Source organism: Chroicocephalus ridibundus, chromosome 12 (assembly GCF_963924245.1).
Source record: "Chroicocephalus ridibundus chromosome 12, bChrRid1.1, whole genome shotgun sequence".
Classification (NCBI taxonomy): Eukaryota; Metazoa; Chordata; class Aves; order Charadriiformes; family Laridae; genus Chroicocephalus; species Chroicocephalus ridibundus.
Window position 1 is genome coordinate 545,311 of NC_086295.1, and position 14,270 is coordinate 559,580.

General features: G+C 38.3%; 1 protein-coding gene across 13 annotated transcripts in view; it reads right to left on the reverse strand.

The window, feature by feature from the left end:
• LOC134522262 (serine/threonine-protein phosphatase 4 regulatory subunit 1-like) overlaps window positions 1-14,270 on the reverse strand; it is a 52,940-nt gene that overhangs the window by 29,551 nt on the left and 9,119 nt on the right. For all 13 annotated transcript variants that reach the window (XR_010072999.1, XR_010073009.1, XR_010073002.1 and 10 more), the window contains 13 exons: window positions 12,234-12,341; window positions 11,020-11,085; window positions 10,287-10,445; window positions 9,581-9,774; window positions 8,787-9,223; window positions 6,660-6,892; window positions 5,524-5,616; window positions 4,851-5,036; window positions 4,519-4,680; window positions 3,804-3,904; window positions 2,568-2,688; window positions 1,731-1,865; window positions 836-977 (listed from right to left, as the gene is read on the reverse strand). Coding sequence is in view for 1 of the 13 variants with exons in the window: in XM_063349740.1 (XP_063205810.1) it covers window positions 836-977; window positions 1,731-1,865; window positions 2,568-2,688; window positions 3,804-3,904; window positions 4,519-4,680; window positions 4,851-5,036; window positions 5,524-5,616; window positions 6,660-6,892; window positions 8,787-9,223; window positions 9,581-9,774; window positions 10,287-10,445; window positions 11,020-11,085; window positions 12,234-12,341 (2,137 nt within the window). In the remaining 12 variants the exon portion in view is untranslated. The remainder of the gene's footprint in view (window positions 1-835; window positions 978-1,730; window positions 1,866-2,567; window positions 2,689-3,803; window positions 3,905-4,518; window positions 4,681-4,850; window positions 5,037-5,523; window positions 5,617-6,659; window positions 6,893-8,786; window positions 9,224-9,580; window positions 9,775-10,286; window positions 10,446-11,019; window positions 11,086-12,233; window positions 12,342-14,270) is intronic.

The following is a 14,270-nucleotide window of genomic DNA, read 5'->3' on the forward strand; positions in this document are numbered from 1 at the left end:
TCCTTCAAGAAACTGCACTGAGCTAAGGAAGCTGACAGAGAAAGAGAAATATGCTGCTGCTGACTCATTTTATCACATACTTAAGTATTTCAAAGAGAAATTCTTTTTGCTGAGCCCTGCATAGGAATCTATCAACAAGTAAAAGCAAGCTCAGGAAGCTGCCACTGCACAATGCTTTACAAAACATTCCCCGTATTTTATTCTGAAAAAAAAATTAGGAGAGTATTTCTGTGCATCTTCCTTTAAATAATCAGAGATCATCTGATTTTTTTTGTTTGTTTCTAAGGAATTGTAACACAGGAAATTGTAGCAGCATCCAAAATTACATTCTTTCCTAGTACAACTGCTAGCTTAAAACTAAAACAACAAAGCAAACCAGTTCAGAAAGAGGCCTAACATTTCATCTGAAGGCTTGAAATATATCAAAATAATCTAATGTGATGCTTAAGAAAAGCGTATTTGCCACACGCGCCGTGGATACCAAAATAACGGCGGGCAGCAACACGCAGCACAGGCCGTACCCAAGGACGTCACTGCCCTCCAGCGGGAGAATAAGATACCGCTCAGATCATCGCTCCCGCTGCCGGGCCCTTTAGGGATGATGATCGAATAGTCTAAGACAGAACAGCCGCTACAGTATACATTCCTAACCCTATATTCCTAAACCTGAATTTAAATGCAGTACCCCAGATTACTATGTGCAGTTCTGTTTTCAGTATAAACAAAACCAAACAGCCTTTTCCCTTGCCGAGCCCATTCATAAAGAACTGCGCTGGCAGAGGACAGACAGCACTCGTGAGCCATTAGTTCTTGCAAAGGAAATTAACGACCACACCTTTCTCCAATAACGTCTGCCTTAGAGCCTTGGCCAGCAGAACCCTCACGTTTGGCACAGGATCTGAAGCAAGACTTAAAAGACTGGGGAGTAAGTGTTCAACAAACTGGTCGACAGGCATACATTCTTCTTCTACTACAGCCTACAGGATAAACACAAAACAGGAGAAAGCAAGATTTATGTTAACAATACATATTCGCTATTCCTTTCCATCTTGTCCTTAATTTAGTCTGGCTATCACAAAAAGTCAGTGTTCAGCTCTGAACAACTACACCCTATGTTGCTGAAATAAGTACAACCTTTGAAATACTGTTATGAAAACATGTCTCAGCATTCTAAAGTTCATCTGAAGATCACCCAACAGGAGCAGATAACTTTCTTTCAATTATATTTTAGGAAATACTGCTTTCTTGGCCTGTTGTCAACCTTTTGCCTTTGACAAACAACCTTTGCTCCTCATTGCTGCATTTGAGGCGGGTGCGTAAGTGGAAAGAACAGAGGGAAATAGTTCCTGGCATCTAGCACCCATTGGCAGTTTGAAGAGCTCTTGTGAACCTTTATTTTCACACAGTGAAGAATTACAAAATGCATCTCAGTTTTAGACTTAATTCTTGACTTTGCTACCAGGATGCCAGAAAAGTACCAGGATCGGCTACTTCAGCTGGAGGCACAGAACAAAACCAGAACTACAGCTTCAGAACTGGGTAGCCATGTGCTAGGGCTGAGACCAGGCCAACTCTGCCACCACCTTTCATCAACGCACAGCATCACAGAACCCAAAGAATGACAAAACAATTGAGAGTCCAAATTGCAGTTTTGCCCACATTGCTGTAAAGCCTCAAACTGGCTCCAAATTCAAGGTACACATAGAAATGCAGAGAGAGAACATCCCAACCTGACAAATGAAGGCAAAAGCCTGTCTTCCAACCCACTTGGAGCAGTGACGAAACCGCACTACAAGTTCATTAATGAAATTCAATCCCAGTGCACTTGCATTGTTTGCATAGAACTTCTGTAGAATTGCTACAACCTGTGAAGACAAGGAAAGGGCCGGGGGGGGGGGAAAGATGAGACTTAAGTTGTAGCTCTCAGAATGTTAAAAAAGCATCATTTCATCTAAATCCTAAAAAGGGACACCAAAAAGTGTATTCAGTGTCATCAGCTGTGCTTGCAGAATTAATTACTGTGCTTATTCTGCAGAAAAGAAAGATTAAGCTTTAAAAAGCTGATTGTTCAGTTGAAACAAAAAACACTAAAAGAAATTAAAGCAACCATTAAAATAATGCCCCTTTCCATGGTGCCATGAGGAAAAAGAAGAAATTAGAAGAAAAAAAAAAATCTTTCTACGTGTTCGGGACATCTATGGGATGATGAAGTTATCATGAAGTTTATAAATTATACAGTTTTTGAGGAAAAATCAGTAATTTTGGTTTTTTTAAACAACTGGGGGAAGGTCTCTCAAATCTTCTATATCCTGGTTTTCATCCAGGTGAAAATACATTTATCATTCACATACAACCAACAGAGAAAGATGTTAAGATCTGTGGAAGGCAGACATCTCAAAATATGTTATAAAAGTTTTCATTTAATTTTTTTCCATATTTTTTACCATGTTTATCAAAATATGTCTCTATTCGCCCTACTTGTCTGAAAGAAAACATTGTGATTTCAGGTATCCCTCTCAAGGATCACTTTCCTCCTCTCCTGCCAGGAAGTGAACTAAAGCCCCTACCAGTTTGAAGGAGATCCACCGAACTTCTGAAACTTTATCGGAGCAGAGAGTCAGTGCAATGTGTCTTAAGTAGTCATAGACATCATTGGGATTGTAGAGCTCCAGTATCAGGATCAGCTGCCTGAAACACAGAGAAAGTCATTAACTCTAGCAAGCACAACACTAACTGCTGCCATTATACCTTCTGCTAAAGGTAGGGAAGGACCATTTGGAGGCTGGAAAATACCATGGCTATTACAAAGCACTTGAACAGTTTGTTCTTCTCTTTACTTTACAGAGGCACACACACGTATGAAAGAAGTTCATGCTTTCTTTAATCCATCAAGGAGTTCAAGAAAAACTCGTATACAAACTAGATGTAACAACGAATCAAAATTCTCCCAAATAACTACAAAAGAAGTACAACGAGAAATTCCTTTGCAACTTCAGACCAATAGCCTGTACGTTCTTGTCAAGTAAAAGCAAAGAGTCACTCTGGTGTAGAAATATACATTTCAGAAAGCGGTTTCTATCTTGGATAGATCTGCACACCATTGGTGTGCACACCAACACCCAAGTGCCAACTTGCCACTAAGACGCCAAGGAGCGGGGTGAGGTCTGGTTTGTTGTGCCAAACTACAAAGGGCGAGTAAATCCTCAACAGCCCAGACAAAGCAGGGAGATAAACACAAAGGTCAGACTTCAGCTGCAAACTGTGCCTACAAACGTTCTTTGGGTGCTTTAAGTATCAACAGGGCTTGCAGAAGAATTGTAGGATGTTACTCTATCTATGATTCTATGATCTCCATTATACACCCAGTCATAGCGAAATACCAAATGAATAAACTATTTTTAAGTACTGTTTTCTCTTTCATACATATTAGAAAGAGTGACTTTGTACATACATTTCATTGATTTTTACAAGGCAGCCTAGAACTGAATAAAATCTGAAACCTCACTAAACAATATCTATCAGCTTGTCATATTTCACAAGCTGCAAGCAAACGAGACATACATTTTGGTACAATCACAGACATTTAAGTTTCAGTCACGCTTGATTACAACACAACTTGTCAACCCTCCTCTCCCCCAAGCCCCCCAAAAAGTCCCCCCCAAAACCCCAACAGCCAGTGGCTTTTAAATTCAGTTCCTTAATACAGAACGGTGGCAATCTTTTAGCTCCTAATTAAAGGCATGCTAACTTATTTCTAAGTTAGTAATGTAGATTAAAAATCAAAAGTTAACAAAATTACGTACTCTGCCAGCTCGTAACGAAACCTCCAGTTCCTGCTGTTATCAGTCACCACAAATTCTTGAAGCTGGTAAAGATACTCTCGCCTTTTGTCTGCATGAAGTAACTAACGGAAACATGTTACTAGTATAAAAGTGATAAAATTCAATACTTGCAGTTCTCTGATGTATTACTCTATTACACCTGCGTGCATTTTCCTACTTGAACGCAACTGATCATTCGCAAGATGCTTACTAAAAATGCACACAACCAGCTGAGTGCCTGGATACACAGGACTGACATCCAAAAAAGTACAGGATATCACCACTTCTGCAAGGATCCCGCCAAAGCACCACCCCGGGCATAAACTGAGGAACTGAAAACTAAGGGTTTGTGTTTATTATGCAGCAGCCCCCCAGGATCTGCTCTCTTTTCTCCCAGCCAAACACAAATTGCTAATGGTCCAACTTTCCACCTGGACTGCACAAAATACTAATTCCTTTACAAGAGTTGGGAGCATTTACAGAGGGCTTTCAGTTTTGATATTTTGTTGGGATATCAAACAGAAGAGAAGTGAGCAACTTAAAAAAAGCAACAGACACACAGACAAAATGGCATTATTGCACAAAACTAAACAAATAATTAGATATTAATACCCGCAACATGTCATTAAAAAAACTCTCTTAATATAAAGGAGTTGGAAAAAAATTTATCTTGAGAAATTAAGTTACACTTTCCTACCTTTAGAAAGTCATACAGATGTTTAAGGACACCAATACGCACTTCATCCAGATCTTTCAAGAATCCATTGAAAATTGGCACCAGATCAGCAGCTGTTAGCTGGTCCCCCAGAATAACTGCTAGTTCATGTATGGAGAAAGCAAGCGTCCGACGCACCTTCCACTGCAAACGGTTTAAGAAGTGAACTAGATTAGGCACCATAACTAAAATAAAGACACTTTTGAACTACCCTTATAAGAAAGTATACGAAGTTATACCTTCAGTGTAACAAATTGAACAAAAAAGCTACTCAAAATTCTGATTTATCATTAATAAACTTTTTTTTTTTTTACCTGTACATCTGAGGCCAACGTCTCATACGTATCCTTCAGGCAGTGCCAGTTCTGCCTGCCCAGCGTCAAGGCCACCCCAGGAAGACTGTAGGCACAGTGCTTGGCTATTTCAGTATCAACAGTCTGGGCTCGAGCTGGGTCGGTCATTGACAAGTACTGGTCTAATAACGGTTGAGGTATGATATCCTACAGAGAGAGGCAGTACGTCAGCACCACACACTTTAAGATGAGAAAGAAAACGCACCTGTGGTGCTACCGTGTTCTGTTGCTATCAACCAGCCGGCAGCGGGCCAGCTTTACAAAGGGTAAATGACCCCTAGAGTTATTTGTCCTCTCACTGGGACAGAGCAGTCAGCAATGAACAGTAATTATTACTTTTATCAAAATGTCGCATCGAACCAAACTGAAAATTTCTTCTTTGCTCAAGACAAACAGTAAATCCAGTGAATACAATACAGTCAGTGCTTACCGTGGTTGCGTAGATTGGCCCTAAGGCACCAAAAAGGCAACAGAATTTTTCTAGCTTTCTGATTTAAAATAGGGTTCTCCTCAAATGCCCAGAGATTTCTTAACATTCTGCAACTGATCAACTGCAAAAGCTATCACTGGATTAAGTGTAAAATGAACCGTATCCAGTACTCCACTAGAGCAAGTTAGATGTCTTTTTAATCACCTGTAATTTTGACTTGTCGTCTTCAAATGGTGGATTGTTTTCTTGCTCTTTCTTTAAAAATGCACTGGTTCCTCTGTGTTGTTCCTCAGAGTCCTGTAAAAGGATGTATTAGCTAGTGAAATGAATAGGACTTACTGCTATTCGGGGTTATTTCAAAGCATCACACTCCAGTTCAGATACAGAATAACCTTTTACAGACAAAGCCTTACTCGGTGTGTTTATACAAGTACAAAACAACAACAGAGTTGTACACTAAGACAAACGCTATTAAGACCATAGCAGCCACAAGGGGAACAGTAGTTAGATTTATTTCTAAAAAAGAAAGGCAATCTAATTTAACACAAGAAACCCAACATTCATACAGATTTTGGATGGTTACTTTTACTATACTCTTAAATAGTTTTTCTTCTTGGCATGAATTTAAATTATATCGAACGAGACAGCTTAGCCATTGCTCCAAGGCAATCAACACCATGATAGAAGCTTTACTTATTTCAGAACAAACTGCTGTAAAACTCCCAAGCCTACCAAATTACGAAGCATACACCTCTCCCCAAATATCAGCCAAAAACTGCAAAATTAAAAGGTTTAAAAGACCAAAAACATACAAAGCTCGAAAGTTCACACAGTTATTTTACATTTTTGTTTGTACAGGTTTTATGTGCAATTCTTATTGACAGACAAGGAGAGCTTTGCTTTATATTTCACAATTAGCTCTAGCAACATTAAACACTGTGGCAAATAATTCTTTTTACTCCTATCAGTACATTATAATCAAGAAATAGTAACAAGGAACTGCGTATGTGTCACCACCTGATTCAGCCTCCTGTCTGGAGATAAAAGTCTAATTTTAGATTCGTTACAGGAAGAGGTGAGACTGTACTCGGCACATCTCATCTGAAAAAAACCCTACAGCAAACCTAAAGCAAAACTTTTAAGTAATTTGTGTGCAAATAGAAATAATAGCCCCCAACAGCTTTTCTTTTTTAATTAAGTAGCATATGATAGTTATGGTGTAGCGATGTTCAAAGGCTTCAGATCAGGTGTGTGTCAATTATGCCAGGGACTCCATGAACACACACAGTACTTCAGCAGGTGAGAATTCATTTCAGACATGCAGCACAACGCATACTTACTGTGCTTTTCTGTATATTGGTGGTAGACTGGTCACTGATGTCATCCTGGGAAGCAGGGGATGAAAGAGTGTCCTCCTCCACCTGGCTGCAGGTAGCATCCGAAACAGCTGTTTCGTCTGAAATAGTTTTGTTCTGAAGTTTGCCACTGCTTTCTTCAATTTTTTTGGTCTCATAGTCACCAACAGAATCAAACTGAGCAGCTCTGAGAGCAGCAGACAACACTTGGACCTGAGCTGTATAAAGCAAAAGACGACTATTTAGTCTCCCTTCTGCACTTAAATGCATTAAACTTGTCATCAGTTAATCTGAAAAGATAAAAAAGCGCCCACTTTGAGCTGCACAGAACTGGTATATTAGCAAACATTCGCTCTTAAAGAAAAGGCCCATGACTCTTCCACAAAACCATCACAAATTAAGAGCAACAGTTTGGATGTATTAACATTTTAGCAGAACCATTCTACCAATTTCTGCTACTGAAAGATATTTCTAATAATCCCCTGTAATGAGGTACCACAGCATACTGGCTCGCCCCCCATTCTTCATACTGACAAACGTTTTAATATAAATTGTTCTGCTATATTCTTTAATTGATTCTATGGCTTGGAAAAGGCATCAACGTACACTTAAAACATTTCTGAGCAAATCTTTATCCAGAGGAGTGAATTGGTCAAACCACCTCCAAACTGGTGTGCAGAAGCAGACAGAAAACAAAAGGTCGGGTTTACCACTGGATATGAAGCTAGGCCAAACTGTATTTGCACATTACACCACGTTGCTGCTAGGAACATGCGGTTACTGAGAGTTCAGAATGCAGAAGCTTTGAGATAGCTACATCTGCACAACTGTACGGCAAATGCAGTCTTAAGATGAAACGTTAGAGCGTTCTTTAAAGGTAAGGAATACTAGAATACTTTGGAAATAAGGGGAACAGTCAACTTAAGAAGGCAGAAGAATGGATCAGAAGCATATTTATGAGCGTTTTGGCAGTTAGAGCAGGAGGAAAACAGAAACTAAACATCCACATCTCCTTAATTCTGAGGAAGGAAGCAAGACTGTTCTGCTAAAGTTGGGGTCGGGGGAGCAGAAATCTTCATTGCTTTCTCCCATACCTCTCCAAACCCTCATTTCCCACTGTAGAGCTGTCAAGCTAATATCTCGCCATTTGTCTCAGTTCTACATAATGGGTTTTTTTTGCTCTCTTCCTTTTGCTTTTACTCGCTGCCTTTGCTTTACAAAACTCATTTACACTATTTTTTCTCCTTTCGTTCGTTCATTTCAGTTTCCACTCTTTCCTTTACTACTTTAAATTTATTTTTTTTCCACCTCTTACTGTTTTAAATCTTTCCCTTTCTTTCTGATCTTTTGCCATTCACAAGTGAAGAATTTTTTATTTCCCTCATACCTTTCTGAACGACCATGGGGAGCCACCTAAATATGCCACGCTGCCAGTTGTCTTACTACTCACTATTGCTGCAGTAAGGAATGCAAATGCTGCTGCAGTGCCTGCAGATACGACTTCGCATGCAGAGAAGGGATGAATAAACAGGCAGATGAAAACTGTTAATTCATTAGAGTACTCAAGAGACTTAGTGGGACAAGAAACTGAGTTGACTATGGATGACAGGCTTGTCACAAGAGATTTGACCCAGTAAACATATCTGCATCCCACTATCGGGTTATCATTACTTCAGTATGTTCACCAATGGGCTTGTATGGAGAGGCTAAGGAAAGATGCCCTGAAATTAGGGCCATTCTCACTCAACCAAACATTAGATTAATTCAGGTGACAACAGGTAGCTCTGCCCCTAAAACCACAGTACTCAGTTACAGTACTTGAAATTCAAGACAGTTTTAACAGATTTCAACAAGCTCTTTTCCCTTTTGTAGTTACAACCAATTTATTTCTCATGCGAACAGGAGCTAGGAACACTTCCCCAGCTGTTCTAGAAATAACTCGGGTCTTGTGAAAAAGGCTGTTGCATAACTTTCTACAATAATTTACTACTCAAAGTAGTAATCTCATCACCTTATGAATACCAAGCCAATTAAAATGCAGTCAAGGGTTTTGTAAAGGCCAGGAGAAAACCCGCTCAGAGAAAACATGATTTTACTGTTACAGAGTCTCACCTTGAACATCTGGATCATCTATGTGCTCTTGTAAGCTTTCTAGAACTTTTTTTATTTCACTACTAGCAACACAGTTATTACATGGCACAGAACAGCTATCTTTGTGCTTTTCAGTCTTGAACTGAAGCAGCTCCAGATCCTGACTTATATCAGGCAGAGGAGGGCGCCAGTATAGAAAAGTATTAAATATGTCCTCAGCAGACTGTAGCCTTGAGTTCATTCCAGGAAAACTGCTGTCCTTAGTGACTTCTATGACACCAGCAGCAACTCTGTCACCCTGAGACAATCGAGACACATCTTCTCCAGGATTGGTACAACAATCTGAACTTTCTTCCTGTGTATCTTTATTTAGGTTCTCAACTGAGAGCTTTGTATTAACTTCAGCTGAAGTCTCCTCACTCGATGATTCTGGTTTGATTTCCATTGGTTGTTCTGAACTGGTAACAGACACACACAGTTATCCAAATAAAACTTAAAGTACTCTAACAATAGTTTTCAGTGAAATACTTCATAAAAGACAGCATCAACTACAGAAACTTATTTTCTCTGCAGGAAGACAGAATTTATGTTACCCCTATGCTTTACTTCACCAGTTTTCCCTTTACCCTCCTGAGAAGCCAAACTGAATTTTTCAATAAAGTGGCTACACTCAAATAGACACAAGTGTGATCTCACTGTTCATATCTTTGCTGGAACTATATTCTCAAGTTGAGATTTTTAGCCCTGAAGAGCAACAGAAAGAATTATCTTTTTTTTCTCTCTTCTGCTACACCACATCTTTCCCATGATTTTACCTGGACAATGTAGCATTTGTACTGGAGGACATTAATGTTATATTGTTGCTTGGCTGACAGGAGTTGGAATTCACATCTTGCGTTGATGGTCGGATACTCAGCGTCCCATCTTCTCGAATGTAAAGACCAGCACTTGAAGGGTTTGCAAAGGTAGAAATAAACGGGCCAAGAGACTGAAAAGCAGCCTGACGAACCTGTGATAGTATAAAGACAACAGTCAAGATTCATGCAACTCCCACAGAGTCAATGCTGAAAAGAAAAAATTTGATTCAATTTTTTTGTAAGAATCAATTGGTTATTACTATAACAGCTTCACTTAATACCAAATATAACCAATTATCAATTACCAAATAAGTGACACGTAAGCAAAGGGTGTTAGAATATTAAGCATGTATCTACAATCATAGTAAGGAAATTTTTTTAGAAGTTGTAAATTTGAAGGACATCACTGTCTACTTCACCTAATACCTTTAACACAAGCAACCTATTCTCAGAAGAGTGGTTGCACTTATAAAGAAGCCCCCTGTTGATAGGGAGAGAGGAAAAATAACATACTATCTTATTAGAGGAGATTAGATTTTATAAGATTATACTCTAATCTCAGCAAATTTAATTTAGAGACCTTTTACAGCACACTTCTGAGTTGCCCATACTTGTGGTACGATCTGCCTGGGAAGATGCATCAATTACAGAGCAAGTTACTTACCCATCTGCAAGTGTCACTAATAAGACTGATGAACAGCGGGGATAGTTTGCTTCTGCGAACTTCGGGGGATGTGGTGTAAGACACTGCCATAAAGCATTCCGCACAAGCTTTTCTCATTCCCCAAACACTATCAGAACAGAGTTCAAAGAACTTGGGAATCTGCCAAAAATAAGCAAAACCAAGACTAACAAAGACTGCAGCAACTTACTGTCAAGGTATTTGTGTGGAAGCTGGAGACAATGACAACTCAAGAATACTAAAATAAGTGAAGAACGGAAGAGGGACAGGTTAAAAGCATCTATTAATTGAAGAAATTGGAAAAACCAGCTGTCTCCCATTTACTGCATTGGGATTTTATGTATAACCTTATGCACTAGGAAACAACAGAAAGAATTATTAATGGCCTATTTTTCCTGAAATTGTAACTTGACTGATCATCCAGTTCAGGGTAAGAAAAAAAAAAAAAAAAAAAGTGACTCAGTAATTCTAAAGTGTGTGTATATATATGCTGTCAATTACATTTAAAAAGATGTTTTGCAAAACAAGAACTTTGCATTTCTATTCATTCCCAGTTTTGCTAAATAATTGCAACCAAAGATTTAGCCAAATCAATTAAAAAAATAAAATGCATGCACAGAGATTAATTTACAGAGAAGACAATAAGAGAACTCATTATTAAAACTTTTGAACTGAGAAACACAAGTCTTGCAAATTGCTTTTGATTTTTACATACCAGCAGTCTTTCTGTGGCTTCTTGGCCAACTGCATTACAAATGTCACCAAAATTAGCTGCACAAATCTAAGAAATAAAAAAACTCTTTAATAACATTCTGGCTCTTTCAGGTGCATTAGTTTGATTATCAACTTTACCATGCATTATTTATCCCATGTAACAACTGCACACATTTGACTATTCGAATTTCAGCCATGTAACTACATCCTGTAATATTAACTCATCCTCAACAAAGACTCATTAAAGCAAGCGTCCATAAGCCACATGCCTTTGAAATCAGTAGTAATAAAAGTTTCTGCATGAAAAGCATCATCTACTTCAGTAATCACTAAATGGGACAATAAGCCTACTTGAAAGTTTAAATTACTTTGAACAGCAGCTGTCAAAACCAAAGCAGACTAAAATACGATACCGGGGTCAGGACTTAGGTGTACTGACAGAACTATCTTTGCTACGGCCGAGATTGGCTTAAGTACTTTGCAGAAGCAAAGTTTAATCAAGGTCTCAAGTTAGTGCCATTTACAGTACATTACAAATGCTATAATTAAGGCAAAAGGAACATCCCCTCATGCTGGAAAAAGATGTTGCCAAAATTTGAAATAAAATAAAATAGGACCGTGTTAATATACAATTTATTCATTATATATGCTTATTTAGAAGGTTATAACGCAGCTCAAATTCCAACAAATGCAGCTTATGTTAAGGACCAAGCTGAAGCTCTGCATGACCCTTAAGTCTACTCAAATATTTTAAGACTTCTCATGCCACAAGTTTCCTTTTTTACTCCAACGTGAAATAAAATCAGTCTTATATGTTCGAGATTTCTCCTTTCGGACTTTTTTTTTTTTTTTTTTAAAGGAAGGATGTCTCAAATATGTATTACTTTTGAATTTCTAGTTTTGAAATAAGATGGCAGAGATCGGGTAAATTGTTTGCATCCTATAACCAAGCATGGCAGCTTAAAAATAAGGTTGGGCAAAACTATTAAATGTGCAAGATCAGCTTAACTGCTACACCAAAGCTATTCACCAAGGACTGCAATCTGTTCCTTTACTGAACTACAGAAAGTAGAACCATGTCAATAATTTAAAACTTCTCTTCCAGACTCTTTCAAAGTTCATCAACTAAAGTTATGACTAAATTATTCAGGAAGGCATTTGAACAGCAACATACAAATTCATTTTTAAGTGGTTTAGGGTTGAAAACACACCAACCTTTCGGACTTGAAACAATTTCCCATCACTGCACAGTTCACAGAAACGAGGAAGTAGCATGTGCTCAACTGTTTTTCTGCTCAACATAGAAGCCATTTTACAGATTATCTAAAAATCAGGAAGGGGATACGGATAAGGAAAGGAAAGTTATAAAGCTTGTAAGCACAGCCAAATATTCCTCGAAAAATTACCTCCGAGAGCAAGACAGCAACTACCATCAAGTAAGATTTAACTGTTCTCATTATTCATATTTTCATACGCCTGTCTTATGCGAAGCACAACTGTAGTTTTTATTTAAAATCATTCTGTGGCACTGTGCCTGAACATAACATTTCTGCACGTAGTTCGCTGTCTTTTTATCTGGTTAAGTAGACTTTTATTAATAAATGCATTTTCAAGGTGTTCTACAACTTTGTACAGAGAAGACAGAAGCTCCATTGCACTAGCCAGCACACAAAATCACAATCTTTAAGCATATTAAAAGTATCTCAAGCTTGAGCACGCAAGTAAGCCCCTTGGCTCTAACAGGACTGTTCAGATACTTAAAAACAAGCACAGTCCCAGGTCTTTATGGGCTCAGACAACGCGACAAAAATAAAAGACGGCCATACAACCAGAGAAAACGGAGCGTAAGACAAACTAGTTACGCATGTGAGCTAACGCACACTTTACAGGAATCATCCTCGGAAATTTTAAGAGTTAACATCTCAGCATAAAGGAAGTTATTAACATACTCGTTAATTTAGCTTTCTCTGAGGAACTGTCAATTTCAACGGCCATTACAAACCATGTTTCTGCTGTGAAAAATCAGGTGCTTTGGACTGTACGTTTCCTTTTAGCTCCCACTTTCTGGGATAAATTGCTGTAATTCTTATATTTGCAAAAAAAGGATGGGGCTCCCATGCACCTTTCTACTCAACTGTTCTGCCTGCAGCACCAGGAGTTTAATGGTCACACAAGTGTTGTCAGATTAACAGTACTCATCTTTCTATTTTTATTTTTCCAAAGTTATTGAAGCTCTCTATCTTCACAAAAATAAGCTTTATTCCTAGAAACATTTGCCTTTGTAATAGAATGCTAAATGAGAACTACAGAAGACACCATTCAAGGATTTTCCTACAAATTTTCAAACTCCTAAAAGGCATCTGGTGCTCATATGTCACTCTGGAAAACTGCCCAAGCAATACCCAATGCCCAAACAAGGAAGAGGAAAATCTAGAGGGTAAAACTATTTTACAGGTCAAGTGTCAGATATCCATGCTGAAATGTAATTACACACCAGCACTTTTCTGGAGTCAACTGATTTCTTGAAAGTGAACAGGGAATGTTTTTTTTAAAATCAGGCCATCGTTCCTACTTTTACAACAGTACTGTGAAACCTTCTAGAGCAAACGCAAAGAAACTGCTGGGGAAGATAACGATCTTAACAAGAATTAAAACAAAGCTCCCAAGAAGCAACTGCATTTTAAAGTTATTTGTCTACCATTTTGACAATCATTTAGCATTCTGAAGTATAAAGATCGTCTCTTTAAACTTGTTTTTTTTTCAAAAGGTTAGAATAAATTTAAAGATTTGTTGTGTTAAACTAAAAAAATCAAGGATGCTGATGAATAAACACAAAAGGTTTGATTGCCTATTTTACTTAACGTCAGCACTATTCCTGGACCTCATCTTAATTATGGTTGTAAATGAAAAGGAGTGGCAGTTCTTGTTAATACTCAAATCAAGTACTCGATACATCATCAATCATCTATAGGAAAAAGCCCCTCATCATTTTTTGAAAATAATTTCTACGGAGTTTGAAGATCTGATACTTTACATTTTTAAGCATACGATAACATTCTTGTTCCTGATTCCTGCGTTGTACAGCTCAATTCTCAAGAAGAACAACTTCAAAAAACTTTACTCAAGCACGTCATTGATGCAAAAACCCAGATTTCTTCACACAAGAGGTACAGGACCTACAGAAAGCTTACCCAAAGTACCTCTACACTTAGCCAAATGCATTAATAGATAGTACTCAGGACAACCCTGCTT